This window comes from Neomonachus schauinslandi, chromosome 5 (assembly GCF_002201575.2).
Source record: "Neomonachus schauinslandi chromosome 5, ASM220157v2, whole genome shotgun sequence".
Taxonomy (NCBI): Eukaryota; Metazoa; Chordata; class Mammalia; order Carnivora; family Phocidae; genus Neomonachus; species Neomonachus schauinslandi.
In genome coordinates, this window is record NC_058407.1 from 59,349,722 (window position 1) to 59,371,430 (window position 21,709).

Here is a 21,709-nt window from a genome sequence, read left to right on the forward strand (position 1 = left end):
CTTCTCCCTCTCCCACTCCCCCTGCTTGTGTTCCCTCTCTTGCTGTGTCTCTCTCTGTCAAATAAATAAATAAAATCTTTAAAATAAATAAATAAATAAAAATAAAATAAAATAAAAGATACTTGCACATGATCAAAAACTAGTAAGGGATAGTAACAGAATGAGAACATGGAGCCCATGATTTTCCCCTCTGTACTACATGACTTCTGAACCTGTCTAGCTCTATGTGACTTCAGTTACTGGGCCTTTCTACAACTCCTTCTTGCAACCCAGTTCCCACAGGTTTTAGCTCAGGTTTGCTTTCAGCCACTCACACAATGTCACTACATAAGTCTTATCCTCTTAAAGGTAAGAATCAGAAGAGAATGGAATTAACATTTGTTGGCCTCTAAGCTTACTATATGCTCAACATTAAGCTAGATGTTTTCCATGCATTATCTCATTTAATTCTCACAAATACCTCACATAGGAAATCTTATTTCCCCATTTTACAGATAAAGAAACTGGGATTCTTGTCTAAAGTCATACATCTGGTAAGTTTTAAAGCTGAGATTTGAAACCAGGTCTGTCTGATTCAGAGCCTATCTACCTTACAATGCACAACACCTCAGTGTCTCTATTATCCCTCTTGCCCTAAATGAGCCATACCATACACCCTGGGCTCCGAACTTTACCAATGCAGCACCCAGCAGTGTCTTAAAATCCCCTTTGGACTCCAACCTTTCCTAGTGAGAGGCTGCTTTATATGCATCCAGCATTCTTTTAACCACCCCCACCAGTGCCTACCTTCTTCCTCACCACTACTCTCAACTCCAAGATTAATAACTTCTAACCTGGGGGCGCCTGGGTGGCTCAGTTGGTTAAGCGACTGCCTTCGGCTCAGGTCATGATCCTGGAGTCCCTGGATCGAGTCCCGCATCGGGCTCCCTGCTCAGCAGGGAGTCTGCTTCTCCCTCTGACCCTCCCCCCTCTCATGTGCTCTCTCTCTCTCAAATAAATAAATAAAATCTTTAAAAAAAAAAAAAAAACTTCTAACCTGACCCTCTTTCAGATTTTACAGTTTTCCATGGCCCCACTTCTCTCTTCATTGTGTGTTGAGTGGCTTAGATTAGCCCCCTTGGGTAGACACAGGGCGCCCAAAGCAGGGTTTCATATTCTTGCAACACTGAAGAAATACTGATACCATCACAAACTTGGATTGCTCAGATGGCTCACATTTGTGTTATTTCTTAAATTCATAAATAATACATGCTAATTGCAGAAAAATTAGAAAATACAAACAGGCATAATTTTAATTAGTTTTTAAAACCTCTCAAAATCCCACCCATCAGAAGTTCAAATTTTATTTATATGCATGTTTATCCAAGTAAATATATGCTATATTAGGGACATCTAATGTCTTACTGTATTATAATTTGCTTTTACATTAAAGAACATGTGAAGACCATTTTTCCTTTTTTTTTTTTAAGATTTTATTTATTTATTTGACAGAGAGACAGCTAGAGAGGGAACAGGAGCAGGTGGAGTGGGAGAGGGAGAAGCAGGCTTCCCACGGAACAGAGAGCCCGATGCGGGGCTCGATCCCAGGACCCTGGGACCATGACCTGAGCCAAAGGCAGACGTTTAATGACTGAGCCACCCAGGCGCCCCTGAAGAACATTTTTCTATGCCGATTAACATAAATATATATTAACATCTTTCACAGCTGTATATTCATTTATAGGCATATACTCTGAACTTTTAACCAAATCTTTATATATTGGATACATCAATTATCAACTTGTCGCTATTTTTTTTAAGATTTATTTATTTATTCAAGAGAGAGAGAATGTGTGTAGGCGCGGGTGCGTGCACGTGCACGGGTGGGGGGAGGGGCAGAGGGGGCGAATCCCCAAGCCAACTCCCTGCTGAGGGTGGAACCAAAGCCGGGCTCAATCCCAGGACCCATGAAATCATGACCTGAGCCAAAATCAAGAGTCGGACGCCCAACCGACGACGCCACTCAGGTACCCCTCAACTTGTCACTATCTTAATGCAACAGAATACACTCTTTTCTTTTAAGAGTACATTCTCTTTTTTTTTTTTTAAGATTTTATTCATTTATTTGACAGAGAGCTAGAGAGAGCACAAGTACGCAGAGAGGCAGGCAGAGGGAGAAGGAGAAGCAGGCTCCCTGCTCCGTGGGGAGCCTGCTACTCCCTCTCCCACTCCCTCTGCTTGTGTTCCCTCTCTCTGTGTCTCTCTCTGTCAAATAAATAAATAAAATCTTTTTTAAAAAGAAGAATAATTTCTAGGGAAAAAAGAAAGAATAATTTCTAGAAGTAAAATTGATACATTAAAAAGTATGTGTTTTTAAGACTTTTGAAACACATTATCAATTTGCCCTTCAAAAACATTATACCAAGTAATTCTTACAGTTGGTTTACATTTACAAAAATAGTTCCTGCTCATTATTTAAAACTCAAATAAAGGAGCGCCTGAGTGTCTCAGTCGTTAAGCGTCTGCCATCGGCTCAGGTCATGATCCCAGCGTCCTGGGATCGAGCCCCACGTCGGGCTCCCTGCTCCGTGGGAAGCCTGCTTCTCCCTCTCCCACTCCCTCTGCTTGTGTTCCCTCTTTCACTGTGTCTCTCTCTCTGTCAAATAAATAAATAAAATCTTTAAAAAAAAAAAAGCTCAAATAAAAATACCATCTATATAGTATTGCTACCAAATATTACAACCAGACAAATAACAAATCAGACAAAACCAAATTGAAGAATATTCTGAAAAATAACTAGTTTGGACTCTTCAAAAAAGTCAGTGTCATGGAAGACCAAAAAAAAAAAAAGGCTGGGAACTATTCTAAAGACTACAGAGACATGACAATGTATTCAATGTATTATCCATGAGAATGTGAACATGGGCTATACATTAAAACTAATAATATTGTAACAATGTTACATTTTCTGAGTGAGATAATTGCTTTAGGGTTATGTAAGAAAATATTCTTGTTCTTAGATATATGCTAAAGTATTTAGGAAGGGAAATGTCATAATATCTGCAACTAACTCAAATGGTTCAGAAAAAAAATAAAGATAAGCAAACATGGCAAAATACTAATGATTAGGAACTCCAGGAGAAGAGTAGAAGAATATTCATTGTAATACTCCTGAAATTTTTCAGTAGATTTGTAATAAAATATTGGGGAATCATACGTAAAATACGTGAATACTTAATAATATTTAAAATGTATAGTTTAGGGGCGCCTGGCTGGCTCAGTCGTTGAGCGTCTGCCTTTGGCTCAGGTCGTGATCCCAGGGTCCTGGGATAGAGCCCCACATCAGGCTCCCTGCTCCGTGGGAAGCCTGCTTCTTCCTCTCCCACTCCCCCTGCTTGTGTTCCCTCTCCCGTTGTCTCTCTCTCTCTGTCAAATAAATAAATAAAAATCTTTTTAAAAAAGTATAGTTTAATAAATTAAAGCTGATCATAATTCACCCCAAAAGTAGTTATTTCTAACAGTTTCATGTATAATGTTCCAAATCTTTCCTATGTACATAAGACTTTTGAAACACATTATCATATATCACATTACATATCTTTGCACTTCTGCAAACTTTATGTTTCCACTAAGTTGGAAACAGGAACAGCAGAAAATATATTCACCCTGCTGGGTTGATCAAACTGTCTTCCTCTACAAGGACAAGGTGTTATCGTGAATCTTGCAATGGAGAAAGAGGCAATGCTTTATTCTAACCTACCCTGAGAGAATCCCATAATCTCAGGGTCGTGAGATGGAGTCCCACATTGGGCTCCTGCTTGAGATTCTCTCTCTCCCTCTTCCTCTGCCCCTCCCCCCACTCGTGTGCTAAATACATAAATAGAATCTTTTTTAAAAAATGAACATCTACGGGCGCCTGGGTGGCTCAGTTGGTTAAGCGACTGCCTTCGGCTCAGGTCATGATCCCGGAGTCCCGGGATCGAGTCCCACATCGGGCTCCCTGCTCAGCAGGGAGTCTGCTTCTCCCTCTGACCCTCCTCCCTCTCGTGCTCTCTCTCATTCTCTCTCTCGCAAAAAAAAATAAATAAAAATAAAAAAATAAAAATTTAAAAAAAAAAAAATGAACATCTACTAAAGAAGGAATAACCTCTGAAGGATAATGCCTACATTGGGGACCTGGGCTGGGAGAGCTCACCCGAAATTCCATGACATCCACAAATGACTGGTAGTAGTTGGTGAGAAATCTAATTATCTCAGATTTTTCCCGATGTACTGGTCCTAAATGTTGCTGAGAGAAACACAAAACAAAAATTTTAAAACACAAAATAAGAAGACAATTGATCAAAGTAACCCAAGAAGAATAGGAGTTATACCTAAAACATTCTTTTTTTTTTTTTAAGATTTTATTTATTTATTTGACAGAGAGAGAGCACAAGCAGGGGAAATGGCAGAGGGAGAGGGAGAAGCAGGCTCCCCGCTGAGCAGGGAGCCTGATGTGGGGCTCAATCCCAGGACCTGGGATCAAGACCTGAGTGAAAAGCAGACACTCAACCGACTGAGCCACCCAAGCACCCCTACCTAAAACGTCTTGAAGAGGCTTGAAATACACTGGCAAAGTTGGAAAATATCCAATACTTTGAAGGTCTTAAACAGAGGAGATTCTCGGGCGCCTGGGTGGCTCAGTTGGTTAAGCGACTGCCTTCGGCTCAGGTCATGATCCTGGAGTCCCTGGATCGAGTCCCGCATCGGGCTCCCTGCTCGGCAGGGAGCCTGCTTCTCCCTCTGACCCTCCCCCCTCTCATGTGCTCTCTGTCTCTCTCATTCTCTCTGTCTAAAATGAATAAATAAAATCTTAAAAAAAAAAAAAAAACAGAGGAGATTCTCTAGAAAGAATGATGCATGTGATCCTGACTAGATACAGAATGCTAAATGAGAGGAAATTTCAAGGTCCCTTTCAATCAATGAAGCTTACCATTTATATTAAAGTCAAAAGAGGCAGAGTGAGAAGATGCTACAGGTACAATGGTAAGAAATCTAGGGCTAACATTTAATAGGGGAGAAGTAAGGGATAGTTCATGAGATGCATAACTAAGATAATTAGCAAGGAAACACTAAGTTGGAAACAGGAACAGCAGAAAATATATTCACCCTGCTGGGTTGATCAAACTGTCTTCCTCTACAAGGACAAGGTGTTATCGTGAATCTTGCAATGGAGAAAGAGGCAATGCTTTATTCTAACCTACCCTGAGAGAATCCCATCTTATCTCAGAATTCTCAAGACTACAAGAACCTGAAGCTCTGTGATTGAGCCCAGGAAAACTAAAAGAAGGCTACTCCATCCCTTGCCAACTTCAAAGAAAGGCAGTCAAAAGAGGACAGTTTAAGCCACCCAAGTGTAAAGTTATTTCAGAGAAAGGGGCAGAGGGGACCATGTTCTCACCGTGCTGTTTCGGACATCTATGTTGGGAAATTTCTTGTTGATGTACTTGAGAGAAGATTCCATGGACTTTTCCAGTAAGAAAGGTGGTTTGGATTTGGGGTCTGAACAAGTCTGCACCAATAAAACACACTGTATTTTAACCCTTTCTCCCATCCCTCCAAACATACTTCTTCCTGCTGCATTCATTTACACACGGTCTCTCTTATGGAAAGGGAATCTGGGAATTAATTACAAAAGCATAACAGTAGATGAGAAACAAGCTTCAGGGCATGAAGCCAACTATCAGTAGAGCTGAACAACCTGGGTATCTTGTCTTACCAAGAGGAGTTCAGTGTCTGCTCAGCCCCAGTACAAAGAGGAAGCTCTCTCCCCACCCCTCAGCTGAACCGGAAGGAGTGAGAAAAGCAGCTGCTTGGGGGTTAGACTTCATGGGTGAGTGTGTCACAATGTCCATATGTAAGTATCTCATCCCAAAGGGTGTTTGTGGGGGATGTGGGGTCAGAGAAACCATGTTTTATTACATTTTGTTTTATTACAAAATGCACAAAAGTTCCCTCTCCCTATTTTCTCTTTCAGAAACTCCCCACACTTGCCCATCTTTATCTCTTCACTTCCCTAGGCCCAGCCCCTCACCCCCTAGCCTGATCTTGTCCCCAGCATCTCTCAATTCCACAGTTCCTATCCTAAGCACACACACACAACTACAGCATGAACTCTCAGACACTGAGTACCTCAGAAGGCATCTACCCATATTTTATTGAAATACCATATCTACTTTTTCCTTGGAGGGAAATACTTCCATGGAAAAGTTTTTGCCATAGACCCCACTTTGTATATATTCAGAGTATGGGGGATCAGCAATAAACAATGAGACCCAGAATTCTAGACCCCAGACCTTTATTCAAGTGACTCAGAACAAAATTGTTTCCTACCCCCGTATACCCAGCAGAAAGCAGACACTCTCACTGGAGCAAGATTCATACCTAGAAAAAGCCTCCCCTTCTGCCTCCTGGCACTGGCTGGCCTATGTAATCCGAGTGACTGAAGGCCAGTTAAAACCAGCGGGGAAAGAAGAGGGAGTCTAACCCCTGGAACTGCCGGCCTCAGGGTCCCCTGTCTTACTCTTGCTGGAATAAGTGGTACAAGTCCAGTTGCTCATGCTTACCTTCTTGATGTTATACATGCGGATGAGAACCCCCTGACCTCGATCATTCAGGATAGTGAGCTTCTCGGCTAATTTATGCTGGTAGGCAGAGGTCAAAGACATGATGGCCACCGAGAGAGAGGAGTATCCGGACAGCAATGTCTAATCTCCCCAAACACTTTCAGCTTGGGTGGTGACACCCCCTGGGGCGGAGGGACCCAGCCTGGTTGGTGCGCTGGTCTTCCTGTTGCCTCTACAATTGGCTCATGGGTGAAAGCAGTCATTACGGCTCACAGACCTTCAGAATTTTCTTGTGCTTCCTCTTGCACACTCAGCAGGAGACATTTCCTCTTTTTAGCGGTGCAGCACTTTTGGTAAGACTGCAAAGCGGGTGGAGGCAGGGGAGAGGGACAGGCTCTCAAGTCTCTTCCACAGTCTGGTACCAACCTTTTTGGCCTTAACCCTTCACTAGTGTCCTATAAAAAGCTCAACACTAGACAAAAAAGGATCGACCCTCCCCACTCCCATACACCTTTATACTACTTCCGCTTTTATGTAACCCCATCAAGAATGCCTGTTATTCTCAGCTGAACCTTAGGTCTATCCATCTTTTAGGGCCCAGATTAAATCCCAACTCTTCCTCATTACCCCATCTAGTGTCAAATATTATACAGAACACCATATTCTTCACTATATTTTTAGGTATATATCTTATTTCCCCCTACTACATCATAAGCCCCTAATGACAGGAATTGTATCTAATATTTTTTTATATCTTTCATAATACTCTAGTACAGTGATTCTTAAAGTGTAGTCATATCAGCATCACCTTGAAACTTGTTAGACATGCAAATTCTCAGGACCCACCCCAGACCGACTGACTCCAAAACTCTGAGGTAGGGTCCAGCACTCTGTTTCAAAAAGCCTTCCAGGTAATTCCAGTGCATTCTCAAGTTTGAGAACCACAGCTCTAGTACAATAGTTCTTTTTTTTTAAGATTTTTTTTTTTTTTTGAGAGAGAGAGCATGAACAGGAGGAGGGGGGCAGAGGGAGAGGGAGAAGCAGTCTCCCCGCTGAGCAGGGAGCCGGATGTGGGGCTCAATCCCAGGACCCTGAGATCATGACCTGAGCCTGAGCTGAAGGCAGACACTTAACTGACTGAACCACCCAAGCACCCCTCTAGTCCACCTTCTTAAAGGTGCTTAAAAAATTGAGATCAATCCGTATCCCCTGAGATTCAGGATTAGGAAGTCTGCAGTGGGGCCTAGAAATATGCATTTGTAAGTACCCTGGAAGGTTTTGAGACAAATGTTCCATCAGATACATGTTGAGAAACACTAATCTCTTGGACCCAGTAACCACTCAGTAAATATGCTGATTTATTTGTTGAATTATTAAGACTAACTTGGGAAGGGGCACCTGGGTGGCTCAGCCATTAAGCGTCTGCCTTAGGCTCAGGTCATGATCCCAGGATCCTGGGATCGAGCCCCGCATCGGGCTCCCTGCTCGGCAGGGGGCCTGCTTCTCCCTCTCCCACTCCCCCTGCTTGTGTTCCCTCTTCGCTATATCTCTCTCTCTTAAATAAATAAATAAAATTAAAAAAAAAAAAAAAAGACTAACTTGGGAAATAGGCCTTATGAAGAACCAAATTAACTGAGATTAACAAGAGGAAATTAATAGTAGACTTTATTTTTTTTAAAGATTTTATTTATTTATTTGACAGAGAGAGAGACAGCGAAAGAGGGAATACAAGAAGGGGGAGTGGGAGAGGGAGAAGCAGGCTTCCCGCTGAGCAGGGAGCCTAATGTGGGGCTCAACCCCAGGACCCTGGGACCATGACTTGAGCCTAAGGCAGACACTTAATGACTGAGCCACCCAGGCACCCTAAGAGTAGACTTTAAATTTTTTTTTTAAAGATTTTATTTATTTATTTGAGAGAGAGAGAATGAAAGAGAGCACATGAGAGGGGGGAGGGTCAGAGGGAGAAGCAGACTCCCTGCCGAGCAGGGAGCCCGATGCGGGACTCGATCCAGGGACTCCAGGATCATGACCTGAGCCGAAGGCAGTCGCTTAACCAACTGAGCCACCCAGGCGCCCCCTAATAGTAGACTTTAAATCTTAGAAGACTGAATGAATTTTAGCACTAAAATATTCTTGCCATTCTAACCGGGCCTTAGCTCCCTAACTCAAGAAAACAGACTCACTTTCAAGTTTCTTTCAAGGCAAGAAGCAGAAGGTCCTCAAAAAAATTCTACATTGATTTGTCTTCATATCTACTTCCTATCCAATACCTTTTCTCCGCTTTTCAATCATTCTCATTTTCCATATCCACGGCTCTTACATTATCCCAGTAAACCCTGGGGTGGAGGGATGGAGGGAGCTGATTAGCATTATTATATACAGAAACTTAAATAAGCTTAAATACATAAACTTAATATGTTTGTTCCCGGGGCGCCTGGGTGGCTCAGTTGGTTAAGCGACTGCCTTCGGCTCAGGTCATGATCCTGGAGTCCCTGGATCGAGTCCCGCATCGGGCTCCCTGCTCGGCAGGGAGCCTGCTTCTCCCTCTCCCGCTCCCCCCTCTTGTGCTCTCTCTCTCACTCTCTCTCTCAAATAAATAAATAAATAAAATCTTAAAAAAAAAAAATAAAATAAAATAAAATAAAAAATATGTTTGTTCCCAAGAGAATATATTTTTTAAAGAAGCAAGAAGACGGCAGTGCTTAACACATGAAATTTCAAACATCTCTAATGGAAACTTTACACTTTCGGAAAATAGAATCTGCCTTTCAGTTTATTTACTGGATAGAGTCCCTAGAAGGTTAGAGGTCTGGCATAAGGTACTATTGGCCCCAAAGATTTGAATCACCTGCTGTTATCAAAGAAACCCAGGTTCTACTACAGGCATTTGCAGGATTTCTACCGGTCTTTCACACTGATGGGGGAGATTAAGAGCAGGCAGTGAGGCACCAACTCGTAGGAAGCTGAGCCCTAGTACAGCCACAGCCTTCTTACCAGGTTAGTATAGTTCTACTGGATATTTTTCACTCGCATTTCTTATCCTCCTGAAAATTTTGTTGAAGACTCTCCCTACAAAGCTGATCTAGTTTGTTCCTGTTCCCTAATATATACTCCCCAACCTAGCAGGGACAAACCTAGTAGTCTACTGCGCATGTGCCATGTTCATTTCTGCCTTTCTCACTTAAGTATGTATGCTTTCCCTCTTGCTGACCCAAATCCTAGTCAATCTTCTGGATCTGGCTCAAAGAGTCCTAAGTCGAGCCCTTGCTGAATTTGGTCTCTACCACGTATTTCACATCTAAATTAGGTCCCACCTTGATATGCCTATTTCACATTATCCTGCCACCTCAGCTGAACTGTGAGATTGCTGGAGCCTGGAAACACTCGTTTCCTTGTACTTGGTATATGAGAAAAGCCTACATTTTGGCATCAGGCAGAATTTGGGGCTTGAATATTGTTGAGTCCAGTGGACTAAGCCTTATGACTTAGAGGCAAAGAGCCCAGGTCTGGAGCCAGAAACCTTGAGTCCACATCCCAACTGTATCATTTAGCAGCTCTGATCCAGTTTCCCTGCCTGCAAAGTGGAGAGGATATTGAGAATCTTTCCTATCGCATGCAGATATTGCGTGTATTAAATAAGTTACGACATGTGACGTGATGACCTAGTTACTTACTATGTACCACGTACTTTAAGGGCTTTACATGTATTACCTCAAATAATATTAATCATGTCACCCAAACATGTACTAGCTTTGTAACTTACTTTAGGGTATCTATCACCACTGAGTTGGTTTCCTAATCTATAAAACAGTGGTAATCTCTCATATACCTGTAGAAGTGGTTAGATGATATGGTGTTTGTAAACATTCGGCTCAAGGCCCGGTATGCTGGATTAAGAATGCCAAAAAGAAAGTAAAATTTGGGGTTTTTTAGTATGTAGTGAACTTATGTCACTTTTGTGAAATTCTACTTGGCACCCCATAAAGAAAAAGGCCAGGTTTAAAGATGGGACTCATCATTCCAACTAGTAGTCTTTAGAGAAACCTCACTGGAAAGATCATGCAGCAGTTCCTCCTGGAAACTGAAAGAACCCTCCTGAGGATGGCTTAATTACCTCAGAGCAGGGTCTCGTAACCCTGGCTACAAATCAGAATCCCCTGGGGAACTCCTTTAAAGCCACAGTTAGCCAGACCCCATTTGTGAAGATTCTGATCCAATAATTCTGGAAGATCTGTCACTTTAAAACTACTCAGTGATTCTCCTGCACAACCAAGATTGAAATCCACCTCTTTGAGACTTAACTATGACATCAAAAACTTCCAAACCTCTGAGAAACCATAGACCATATGGTGGGAGAAGAGGAATTGAGTAGCTTGAACAGAAAGTTGATTCACATCACTTGACAAAGGTACTTCGCTTTCCCTCTCTCCGAACTTCAGCTATTTGCCTTGTTTTGACCTACAGAAGGATTGTTTGCCTCTTCAGATTCAGACATTTCCCTTCAGATTCCTGAGGGACACTGCTTCAAGAATAAGGTAGGTTTCAAGAGCCTTTAGACTCGGTTTAACTGTCAAGGTAGCATCGAGGCTGGAATCCTCTTGCCAAGTCTAACATGTATTAAACCAAATGGCCTCCATTATAATCTTGGCCTCCCAACATGGGATATTCAGCTAGCAATAATTAGGCATCAGTATTAAAGCTCTTCTTCTATTATCTTTAAGAATCTAAAGATAACCACACAATATTGGATTATACTGCAACCTTTATTTTCCAGAAAGCCAATTCACTTTATAATAAGTGTTTGTGGCTCTAATATTATCACTAATATGCAGTGTAAGCTTTAAAGAGCCACCCTGTCTTGTGTTCCTGAAAGGTACCTGAGTCTAAATCCCTGGACTTAATCATCTAAATGCCCTCAGGAAAATCTGACATTTAACAGTCTAGCTCTGTGCCCTTTGTCTATGCCCTAGGCATGATGCAAAGCAGAATTGAAATGGGCTATTCTAGGCACTTTTCTATCCTTACTGCTTATGCCAGTCTGCCTTGATCTTTTTCCCTCCTATCAGACTATGCTGTCCCTGCTTTGCAGAAATCTCAGTTGTAGCTGTTGCCTGGAAACTTGGGAATCCTTGAAGTGAATATCTGCTAGGATAGCTAAAGACAGCTAGCCATAAGGGAAAGTAGGCCTCCTATTGGCAGTAAAATGTGGCAGATTTGAGATGGTATATTCTTAGTTCACTTCTAGGAGTCTTCATATGTTAATACCTACAACTTTAGAGATTTCAGACTGGCATTCTCACATAATTATAAAGTAGCCTGAACTTGAACATGGTACTGTTCATTCTTCTGATCCCCTCTCCCCAAAAGTGGCTGTGCTGATCTGACAAGTAGCATCCTTCTCTAACAAAGAGCTTAATTTAGATAGATTTGGCAAAGAGATGGGAGGGAGCAATGCTGAACAGTAAAGGGACCAGCTGCCCTAGCCTTGCTTTCTCAACACTCAAGCTGATGGTGTTAAACTTCATCATACCCCAGTACTGTGAGCTTTCCAAGGAGCCCTGCCTGTTTAATACTCTATTTGAGGGCAAAGAATTCTATTCAAAACAACCTATACGACTAAAATATATGTACAAATGTTAATTTTTGGTTTTCCAAGGCATATAAGCAGTGAAGTTCTATTACCTAACTGACTAGGCTATTGCTTTAGTCATCACAAACTTTCATAGGAAGATACCCATCTCTCTCACTATTCTTTTGAGAACAGAAAGTAGGCCTATGTCAAAACTACCTGATCTTAAATGTCAATATTTTCTTGGCCAACCCATGGTTCCTACTATTTAGGCCTCCTGGAGCCAGAAGACTTAGAAATATGTCCTTATGACCCAAACCACAGGATGCCAGCCAGCAGGTTACAGTACCATCTGGCATCATGTAGAAAGGTAAGTTTTCCTGATTAAAAAAAAAAATTAAGTCACTGGAGGGAGAAAAATAAACTCAGAATATAAACAGTTAAAGGTTTTGTTGTTGCTGTTGTTTTGTTTTTTTAAGAACAAGCTTCTGACCATACATAGCACTTAGCAGTTCTTAATGTTGGAAATGGTTTGTCTTAAGCATTTCCAGAAAGGAATGGAGGGTGGAATACAGGCATTGTATAATGGCCATTTAACGAGAGCTTTTTCTCTTTTAGAAAAATCCGAAGATAGCTAAAAAGATGGCTAACTGCAAATATAATGCTTGCCATGTTGTCCCAATCAAAAGGCTCAAGGAACATGAGGCTAACTGTGTCAACAGAACTGCGATAGATGATGGTAAGTTTTTTTTAATTTGGGGGGGGCAGATAAGTGACATCAAGGGCTATTGCCCCCTACCCTCCATATTTCGTAACTATGGAAGTCTTAGCCAAATGAGAGGAATGAAAAACAAAAGGAAGTTTCTACTCTGCTTCTATAACTTCTGGTCTGCTTTATTTCAGAGCCATTTAACCTTCCAAAGTTTCTCTCTCCAAGTTTGGAACCAAATGAAAAACTTTCTAATACTGCCAATCAGATCCTTGACCCTGATGTCTGGAACATAGGTGAGCAAGGGTGAATCAGTGAACAGTCATAAATGAAGGCTTGGACCCCAAGTCCTTCGTAGCTAATTAAGTACTGTAGTCCTGGATAAATTAAGTCTTAATACTCCTCCCACAAAATCCTTCAAAACAATCAAACAAATCTGAGAATTTCATCTGTCTCTGAAGAGGCAACCCAGCAAAAAGGAGTCTAATTCAAACCTAAAATCACTTATAACAGTTTAAAGAATCTTATCTTACCAATATCTGGTCACTTTCCACGGAACAAAAGTATTTAGTATAAACTGAAACTTGTATTCTGAAAGGTTTGGGTTTATCCTATCTTAAGTGATATCCTTTCTCTAAAATGTAGCACGTTAGGGCACCTGGGTGGCTCAGTTGGTTAAGTGACTGCCTTTGGCTCAGGTCATGATCCTGGGGTCCTGGGATCGAGCCCCACATCGGGCTCCCTGCTCAGTAGGGAGCCTGCTTCTCCCTCTCCCTCTGCTGCTCCCCCTGCTTGTGTTCTCTCTCTCTCTCTCTATCTCTGTCAAATACATAAAAATCTTTAAAAAACTAATGTTTGTTTTAAAAAAATAAAATAAAATGTAGCACGTTATAAAAGAGAATATAATAGAGTAATGCAAGTTCCTTTAACAGATAAAGTTCAAATTGTATTGATATCATGGTTTAATACAACAGATGTTTCCTTGTATAAAAGCCCAGTGCAAGTATTCAGTGGGGATCGTGCCTTGAGAACACAGGCTCTTTTCATCTTGTGACTGTCACCTTCCACACTTGGCTTCCCAAACTGCCACAAAAAGAGAATGGAGATACAGGTGCCCCTTAAGCATCTTGGCCCCGAAGAAAATACTTCCAGTCACATTCCATTGGCAAAAACTAGTCATATGACCATACCTAACGTCAAGTTGGTAAGAATGCAGTCCCTGGCAAAGCAGCCAATTCCCAGCAACAACTATGGAAGGGAGATTCAAATCTCTGCCGCCAATGACTTTCTCTGCAACAATATAACGATGCTCAGGCCTTGTATCACGTCTCCATCCTCTCTTTCTTTCTAGATAACACCCATCATTCTCCTTCATTTGTTCTTAAGACATTTGCTCCAAAAATGCTGGTCTGTGAAAGGTAAGATAAATCATCTTATAGAAGTTATTGGAATAGAGAGCAAAATACCTTTAAGTTTGACTTTTTTTTTTTTTTTTTAGATTGTATTTATTTATTTGACAGAGAGAGAGACAGCGAGAGAGGGAACACAAGCAGGGGGAGTGGGAGAGGGAGAAGCAGGCTTCCCGCGGAGCAAGGAGCCCGATGTGGGACTCGATCCCAGGACCCTGGGATCATGACCTGAGCCGAAGGCAGACGCTTAACAACTGAGCCACCCAGGTGCCCCTTAAGTTTGACTTTTAAAGTGAGCTGGCCACTAGGTCATAGGCATGGCAAATGCGTAAACTTCAATTATGAATTTTGAAAGATCTGTACTCATGGGCTCTGAGTACTTCCATTCCCTCACTAAGTCTCACTTAGGACTTTAATCCATTAAGGACTTGATTACACAAGGTTCTCAATTCTATGTAAGATTTTCAAGGAATAAAAAACCAATTCCCAAAATTTGGAAGGGAAAATAATTAGTACACTATACATGAAATACACTAACAAGGATCCTCAACCTAACAAACTTGAAGGGCACATCTAAGGGTTAGAGAAGCCATCAGTGGAGTTACCACCATATACACGGGGGACAGGAAGTACAAAGGAACTACGTAATACAGAAGCTTGCACAAAATCAATAATTCCTACTCTGACCTTTAATAATATCAACCTTTTTTGATAAAGTAATTTAAATCTCCTAGAGCTGGTTATCTAGACCAAATCTCTAGTTCTGTTCTTCAACTAACTTTCCGTTTTTGATCGTCATCTACAGTGACTCAAGAGACATAAAAAAAGAGACTATGGATGGCAAACATCCTAACAACTATAAGTCCTGGAGAAAAGGTAGAGTAACTTTTTTAAACATAGTTTTTTAACATAGTTTTAACTAATACCACTAATGTATTCTAAATCTTCAAAGATTCTTAGACAAACTTTTATTCTTTAAAAAATAAACCTATTGGGGCGCCTGCATGGCTCAGTCGGTTAAGCATCTGCCTTCGGCTCAGGTCATGATCCCAGGGTCCTGGGATCGAGCCCTGCATCGGGCTCCCTGCTCAGCGGAGAACCTGCTTCTCCCTCTCCCACTCTCTCTACTTGTGTTCCTTCTCTTGCTGTGTCTGTCTCTGTCAAATAAATAAATAATCTTTAAAAATATATAAACAAATAAAAAATTAAACCTATTTTCTATTCTAAGTCCTTCTTCCCCCACAATAGAAAGCAGGGAAAGTCCCAGTGGCTTTAAGTCAGACTGTGGAGAAAAAGCTATCTAGAACTCTATTTGAAATGCAACTAATGCACATCAAGCTTAGGTCTTCCATAAAAACACTTTCAAAATGACATTACCTTAATGTTCTTTTTCTACCCATAGGTCAGAAAAACTGATGGAGAAGCTGTGGATTAAAGAGCCAGCAGAAAGAAAATTTATTGTCTTTTTTTAAACTTCAGGGAAATCTTAACTGTTTTAGGTAACAACTCCAGTCATTGTTGGCATCTTAACATGTTTTTATTTATTTAAATAAAGAATATTTTTCCTATGACAAGCTTCATTGGATATTTTTATTCTTCCTTGTTTTCATATCCTCATTTGTCAAACGAAAGGCCAGAGGGCTTATGTGCCTATTTCCCTTATTAGTAGAGGAAAGACAGCTACCATGTGTGCTACGCTAATTCCTTAATCAGGTTCTTTATCCTCCAATTATTTTTCTCCTCCTCCAAGTCATGTACTATATGACAATCAGATCAACCTTCTTCAATCAGTTTTGTACACATCTTCCATGCTTAAAAGATACAGTTTTGGGGGCACCTGGCTGGCACAGTCAGATGAGCATGTGACTCTTGATCTCGGGGTCGTGAGTTCAAGCCCCACGTTGGGTGTGGAGCTTACTTTAAAAAATGGAACAGAACAAAAGCTACAGTTTTTATGACAAGCTGAGTTTGGAGCATGTCTCCAAATCTCCCCTCTTAACTCTTAGAAGTCTGTTTACTCCCATCTTAAAAACACCTTATTCTTTTTACTCTGTTCATTTTAAAATGTCATCCCTTGCCCTTAAACCATTGAAAGCCCTTTCTAGTTTTGTTTTGTTTTTTTTAAGTCTAATTCTTAATCCTCACCACATTTAAACCTTCCAGGCATCCAGCCTCAATCATACCACAAACCTTGCCAAGAGAAGTCAGAATCACATGCTACTTTATATTTGCTATACCATATACCACTAGCCTGGTGCTATGCACGTAGTAGATATTCACATACTTGGTACTTAAACTGAACCGAGACCCAATTTATAACAGGCCAAAATTTGTTCCTCTTAAGCTGTAATTTTTTTTTTCAGCTAGTTAATTTTAAAATAATGACCTTGGTTTGTTGCTAGTTTACCAATTGGTTCAGGTATATTTAGACTTAAAATTAAGGGTAGAAGTTATAATCAAATGGATATCTTTTGCCCTTAGAAGTCTTATCCCGGGGCGCCTGGGTGGCTCAGTTGGTTAGGCGACTGCCTTCAGCTCAGGTCATGATCCCAGGGTCCTGGGATCGAGCCCCGCATGGGGCTCCCTGCTCCGCAGGAAGCCTGCTTCTCCCACTCCCACTCCCCCTGCTTGTGTTCCCTCTCTTGCTGTCTCTCTCTCTCTCTCTCTCTCTCTATTAAATAAATAAACAAAATCTTTAAAGAAAAAAAAATTGGGGTGACTACATAATTTTTCCTTCAAACCAGGATACTCTTGAGATGAAAGGGGGAATGTTAATTATCCTGAGATAAACAAAAAACCAGGTTGGCCATCCTAGTCTTAGGGATAAAACATCAATAATTAGGCAGTAGTCATTCAAAATATGGATGCCAGATCTACTCATAGTTCACTTTAAGTTTTGAGGGGTACCTGGGTGGTGCAGCCACTTAAACGTCCAACTCTTGATTTCGACTCAGGTCGTGGTCTCAGGGTGGTGAGATCAAGCCCAGAGTTGGGCTCCACATTCAGGGCTTAAGACTCTCCCTCCCCTCCTCTCTCTTGCTCTCAAATAATATTTAAAAAAAAAAAAGTTCTGAGCCCCTAAAAGAAGGCACATCAGTAACTAAAATGCCACTTTTTTTTTGGCCTTTGACATAACATTTGATCAAAGCTTTAAAAAAAAAAAAAACTTACAGAAAATACTTATTTTTAAAAAACAAAGGCTCAAAGTTATTGCCTCAAAGCCTGCCTAGATTCCCAAAGTCTTAACTATTCCTTCCATACTCCCATAACAGGTGGTTTATGTCTCCATTTAACCCCTTCATTCTGATTTACTATTAATAAACTATAAGATGCTTTAGGAGAGGCATGATCTTGACTATGTAATAGTCCTGTGCCCACCCACACACACACAAAAAATCAAAGTTGCTGAATGTGAAGAATCTATATAGACATGGGGTAAAAAGAGAATCAGTACCCTGGCCTAAATATTTATACTGAATAAATCAACCTTTCAAAAACCTTGGTAACCAAATGCACTCATCTTCACCAAAAAGTCCTACCAAGGCAATTTAAATTATATTTTTCTGAAATAGTAATAAGACATTCTAGCTATAAAGTTTCTTCACTATGATCAAGTTTAAGATTTCCACTTTTACATTCACAGAATGAACTATGGGAGAAAAATTGCTAGGGCCCATTACTCATATCATAGATAACGTACCAAATATAACTCATTGGTTCCCCAGCTTTATCCTATTGTTGGTCCATATCACATGACCTTTTTGTACGGGCTTCCCAAGCAGCTGTGGTATAAAATGAGGAAAGAAAAAAATCTCCAATATTTTAGTCTCTTTAAGAATTTTAGTGGCCAAAAAAAAAAAAAATTAGTGGCCATGGTCCATTATAAAGGAGCAATGTTGACAACTATAGTATAAGGCAACGGCTCTCAAACTTTAGTGGGTATTAAAATCACTTGAAGGCTGGGACGCCTAGGTGGTTTAGTCGGTTAAGTGTCTGCCTTCGGCTCAGGTCATGATCCCAGGATCCTGGGATCAAGTCACATCGGGCTCCTTGCTCAGCTGGGAGCCTGCTTCTCCCTCTGCCTGCCGCTCCCTCTGCTTGTGCTCTCTCTCCGACAAATAAATAAATAAAATCTTTTAAAAAATTAAAATAAAATCACTTGAAGGCCTTGTTAAAACAGATGATGGGACATTTCACCCCTGAGTTTCTGATTCAGTAGGACTGTAGTAAAGTCTAAGAATTGGCATTTTCTCAAGTTCCCAAGTGATATTCATGCTGTGGTCTGGGACCACACTTTGAGAACCACTGGCCTGAACACAGTTTTAAGTGCTAGGAGGGAAGGAGGGTGGAAGGAGGTTCAAGAAAACATAAGAACTTAATCTCAGAGGTTAGAAAACTTTACAGAAAAAAATGACCCTTGGGTTTAAACATTTGACATTTTTTTCTTTGTTTTTGTTTTTTTTTTTTAGTTTTTTTATTGTTATGTTAATCCCCATACATTACATCATTAGTTTTAGATATAGTGTTCCATGATTCATTGTTTGTGCATAACACCCATTGCTCCATGCAGAACGTGCCCTCCTCAATACCCACCACCAGGCTAACCCATCCTCCCACCCCCCTCCCCTCTACAACCCTGTTTGTTTTTCAGAGTCCATCGTCTCTCATGGTTCGTCTCCGGCTCCGATTTCCCCCCCTTCATTCTTCCCCTCCTGCTATCTTCTTCTTTTTTTTTTTTCTTAACATATATTGCATTATTTGTTTCAGAGGTACAGATCTGAGATTCAACAGTCTTGCACAATTCACAGTGCTTACCAGAGCACATACCCTCCCCAGTGTCTATCACCCAGTCACCCCATCCCTCCCACCCCACCCCCCACTCCAGCAACCCTCAGTTGGTTTCCTGAGATTAAGAATTCCTCATATCAGTGAGGTCATATGATACATGTCTTTCTCTGTTTGACTTATTTCACTCAGCATAATACCCTCAGTTCCATCCACGTCATTGCAAATGGAAAGATCTCATTCCTTTTGATGGCTGCATAATATTCCATTGTATATATATACCACTTCTTCTTTATCCATTCATCTGTCGATGGACATCTGGGCTCTTTCCATAGTTTGGCTATTGTGGACATTGCTGCTATAAACATCGGGGTGCACGTACCCTTTCGGATCCCTACTTTTGTATCTTTGGGGTAAAGACCCAGTAGTGCAATTGCTGGGTTGTATGGTAGCTCTATTTTCAACTTTTTGAGGAACCTCCATACTGTTTTCCAGAGTGGCTGCACCAGCTTGCATTCCCACCAACAGTGTAGGAGAGTTCCCCTTTCTCCGCATCCCTGCCAACATCTGTCATTTCCTGACTTGTTAATTTTAGCCATTCTGACTGGTGTGAGGTGGTATCTCATTGAGGTTTTGATTTGGATTTCCCTGATGCCGAGCAATACTGAGCACTTTTTCATGTGTCTGTTGGCCATTTGGATGTCTTCTTTGGAAAAATGTCTGTTCATGTCTTCTGCCCATGTCTTGATTGGATTCTTTGTTCTTTGGGTGTTGAGTTTGATAAGTTCTTTATAGATTTTGGATACTAGCCCTTTATCTGATATGTCATTTGCAAATATCTTCTTCCATTCTGTCAGTTGTCTTTTGGTTTTGTTGACTGTTTCCTTTGCTTTGCAAAAGCTTTTTATCTTGATGAAGTCCAATAGTTCATTTTTGCCCTTGCTTCCCTTGCCTTTGGCGATGTTTCTAGGAAGAAGTTGCTGCGGCTGAGGTTGAAGAGGTTGCTGCCTGTGTTCTCCTTTAGGATTTTGATGGACTCCTGTCTCACACTGAGGTCTTTCAACCATTTGGAATCTATTTTTGTGTGTGGTGTAAGGAAATGGTCCAGTTTCATTCTTCTGCATGTGGCTATCCAATTTTCCCAACACCATTTGTTGAAGAGACTATCTTTTTGCCATTGGACATTCTTTCCTGCTTTGTCAAAGATGAGTTGACCATAGAGTTGAGGGTCCATTTCTGGGCTCTCTATTCTGTTCCATTGATCTATGTGTCTGTTTTTGTGCCAGTACCATACTGTCTTGATGATGACAGCTTTGTAATAGAGCTGGAAGTCTGGAATTGTGATGCCGCCAGCTTTGCTTTTCTTTTTCAACATTCCTCTGGCTATGCGGGGTCTTTTCTGGTTCCATACAAATTTTAGGATTATTTGTTCCATTTCTTTGAAAAAAGTAGATGGTATTTTGATGGGGATTGCATTGAATGTGTAGATTGCTCTAGGGAGCATTGACATCTTCACAATATTTGTTCTTCCAATCCATGAGCATGGAACGTTTTTCCATTTCTTTGTGTCTTCCTCAATTTCTTTCATGAGTATTTTATAGTTTTATGAGTATAGATCCTTTGCCTCTTTGGTTAGATTTATGCCTAGGTATCTTATGGTTTTGGGTGCAATTGTAAATGGGATCAACTCCTTAATTCCTCTTTCTTCTGTCTTGTTGTTGGTGTATAGGAATGCCACTGACTTCTGTGCATTGATTTTATATCCTGCCACTTTACTGAATTCCTGTATGAGTTCTAGCACTTTTGGGGTGGAGTCTTTTGGGTTTTCCACATAAAGTGTCATATCATCTGCAAAGAGTGAGAGTTTGACTTCTTCTTTGCTGATTTGGATGCCTTTTATTTCTTTTTGTTGTCTAATTGCTGTGGCTAGGACTTCTAATACTATGTTGAACAGCAGTGGTGATAGTGGATGTCCCTGCCGCGTTCCTGACCTTAGGGGGAAAGGTCTCAGTTTTTCCCCATTGAGAATGATATTCGCTGTAGGTTTTTCATAGATGGCTTTTATGATATTGAGGTATGTACCCTCTATGTCTATACTCTGAAGAGTTTTGATCAAGAAAGGATGCTGTACTTAGTCAAATGCTTTTTCTGCAGCTATTGAGAGGATCATATGATTCTTGTTCTTTCTTTTGTTAATGTGTTGTATCACGTTGATTGATTTGCGGATGTTGAACCAACCTTGCAACCCAGGGATAAATCCCACTTGGTCGTGGTGAATAATCCTTTTAATGTACTGTTGGATCCTATTGGCTAGTATTTTGGTGAGAATGTTTGCATCCATGTTCATCAGGGATATTGGTCTGTAATTCTCCTTTTTGATGGGGTCTTTGTCTGGTTTTGGGATTAAGGTAATGGTGGCCTCATAAAATGAGTTTGGAAGTTTTCCTTCCATTTCTATTTTTTGGAACAGTTTCAGAAGAATAGGTATTAATTGTTCTTGAAATGTTTGGTAGAATTCCCCTGGGAAGCCATCTGGCCCTGGGCTTTTGTTTTTTGGGAGATTTTTGATGACTGCTTCAATTTCCTTAGTGGTTATAGGTCTGTTCAGGTTTTCTATTACTTCCTGGTTCAGTTTTGGTAGTTGATACATCTC

At 40.9% G+C, this 21,709-nt stretch overlaps 2 protein-coding genes across 2 annotated transcripts in view; one reads left to right on the forward strand and one right to left on the reverse strand.

Annotated features, from left to right (window-relative positions):
* The window catches only part of NCKAP1L (NCK associated protein 1 like), a 41,238-nt gene extending 34,530 nt beyond the window's left edge, over positions 1 to 6,708 (reverse strand). The window contains 3 exon segments of the mRNA XM_021686796.2: positions 4,175 to 4,267; positions 5,420 to 5,530; positions 6,585 to 6,708. Of these exon segments, the coding sequence (XP_021542471.1) occupies positions 4,175 to 4,267; positions 5,420 to 5,530; positions 6,585 to 6,686 (306 nt within the window). The 5' untranslated portion in view covers positions 6,687 to 6,708.
* Positions 6,709 to 12,382: 5,674 nt separating this feature from the next.
* LOC110577413 (gametocyte-specific factor 1-like) lies at positions 12,383 to 13,172 on the forward strand. The gene is made up of 3 exons (XM_021686740.1): positions 12,383 to 12,523; positions 12,772 to 12,892; positions 13,159 to 13,172. The coding sequence occupies exons 1-3, from the start codon at positions 12,383 to 12,385 to the stop codon at positions 13,170 to 13,172; spliced, it is 276 nt and encodes a 91-aa protein (XP_021542415.1).
* The last annotated feature ends 8,537 nt before the right edge of the window (positions 13,173 to 21,709 follow it).

Bases quoted from the DNA above. Each gene is read 5' to 3' on its own strand.
- LOC110577413 (XM_021686740.1), top strand. From the start codon at position 12,383: ATGTCAATATTTTCTTGGCCAACCCATGGTTCCTACTATTTAGGCCTC. The intron at 12,524-12,771 runs GTAAGTTTTCCT...TTTCTCTTTTAG, and splicing joins ATCTGGCATCATGTAGAAAG to AAAAATCCGAAGATAGCTAA.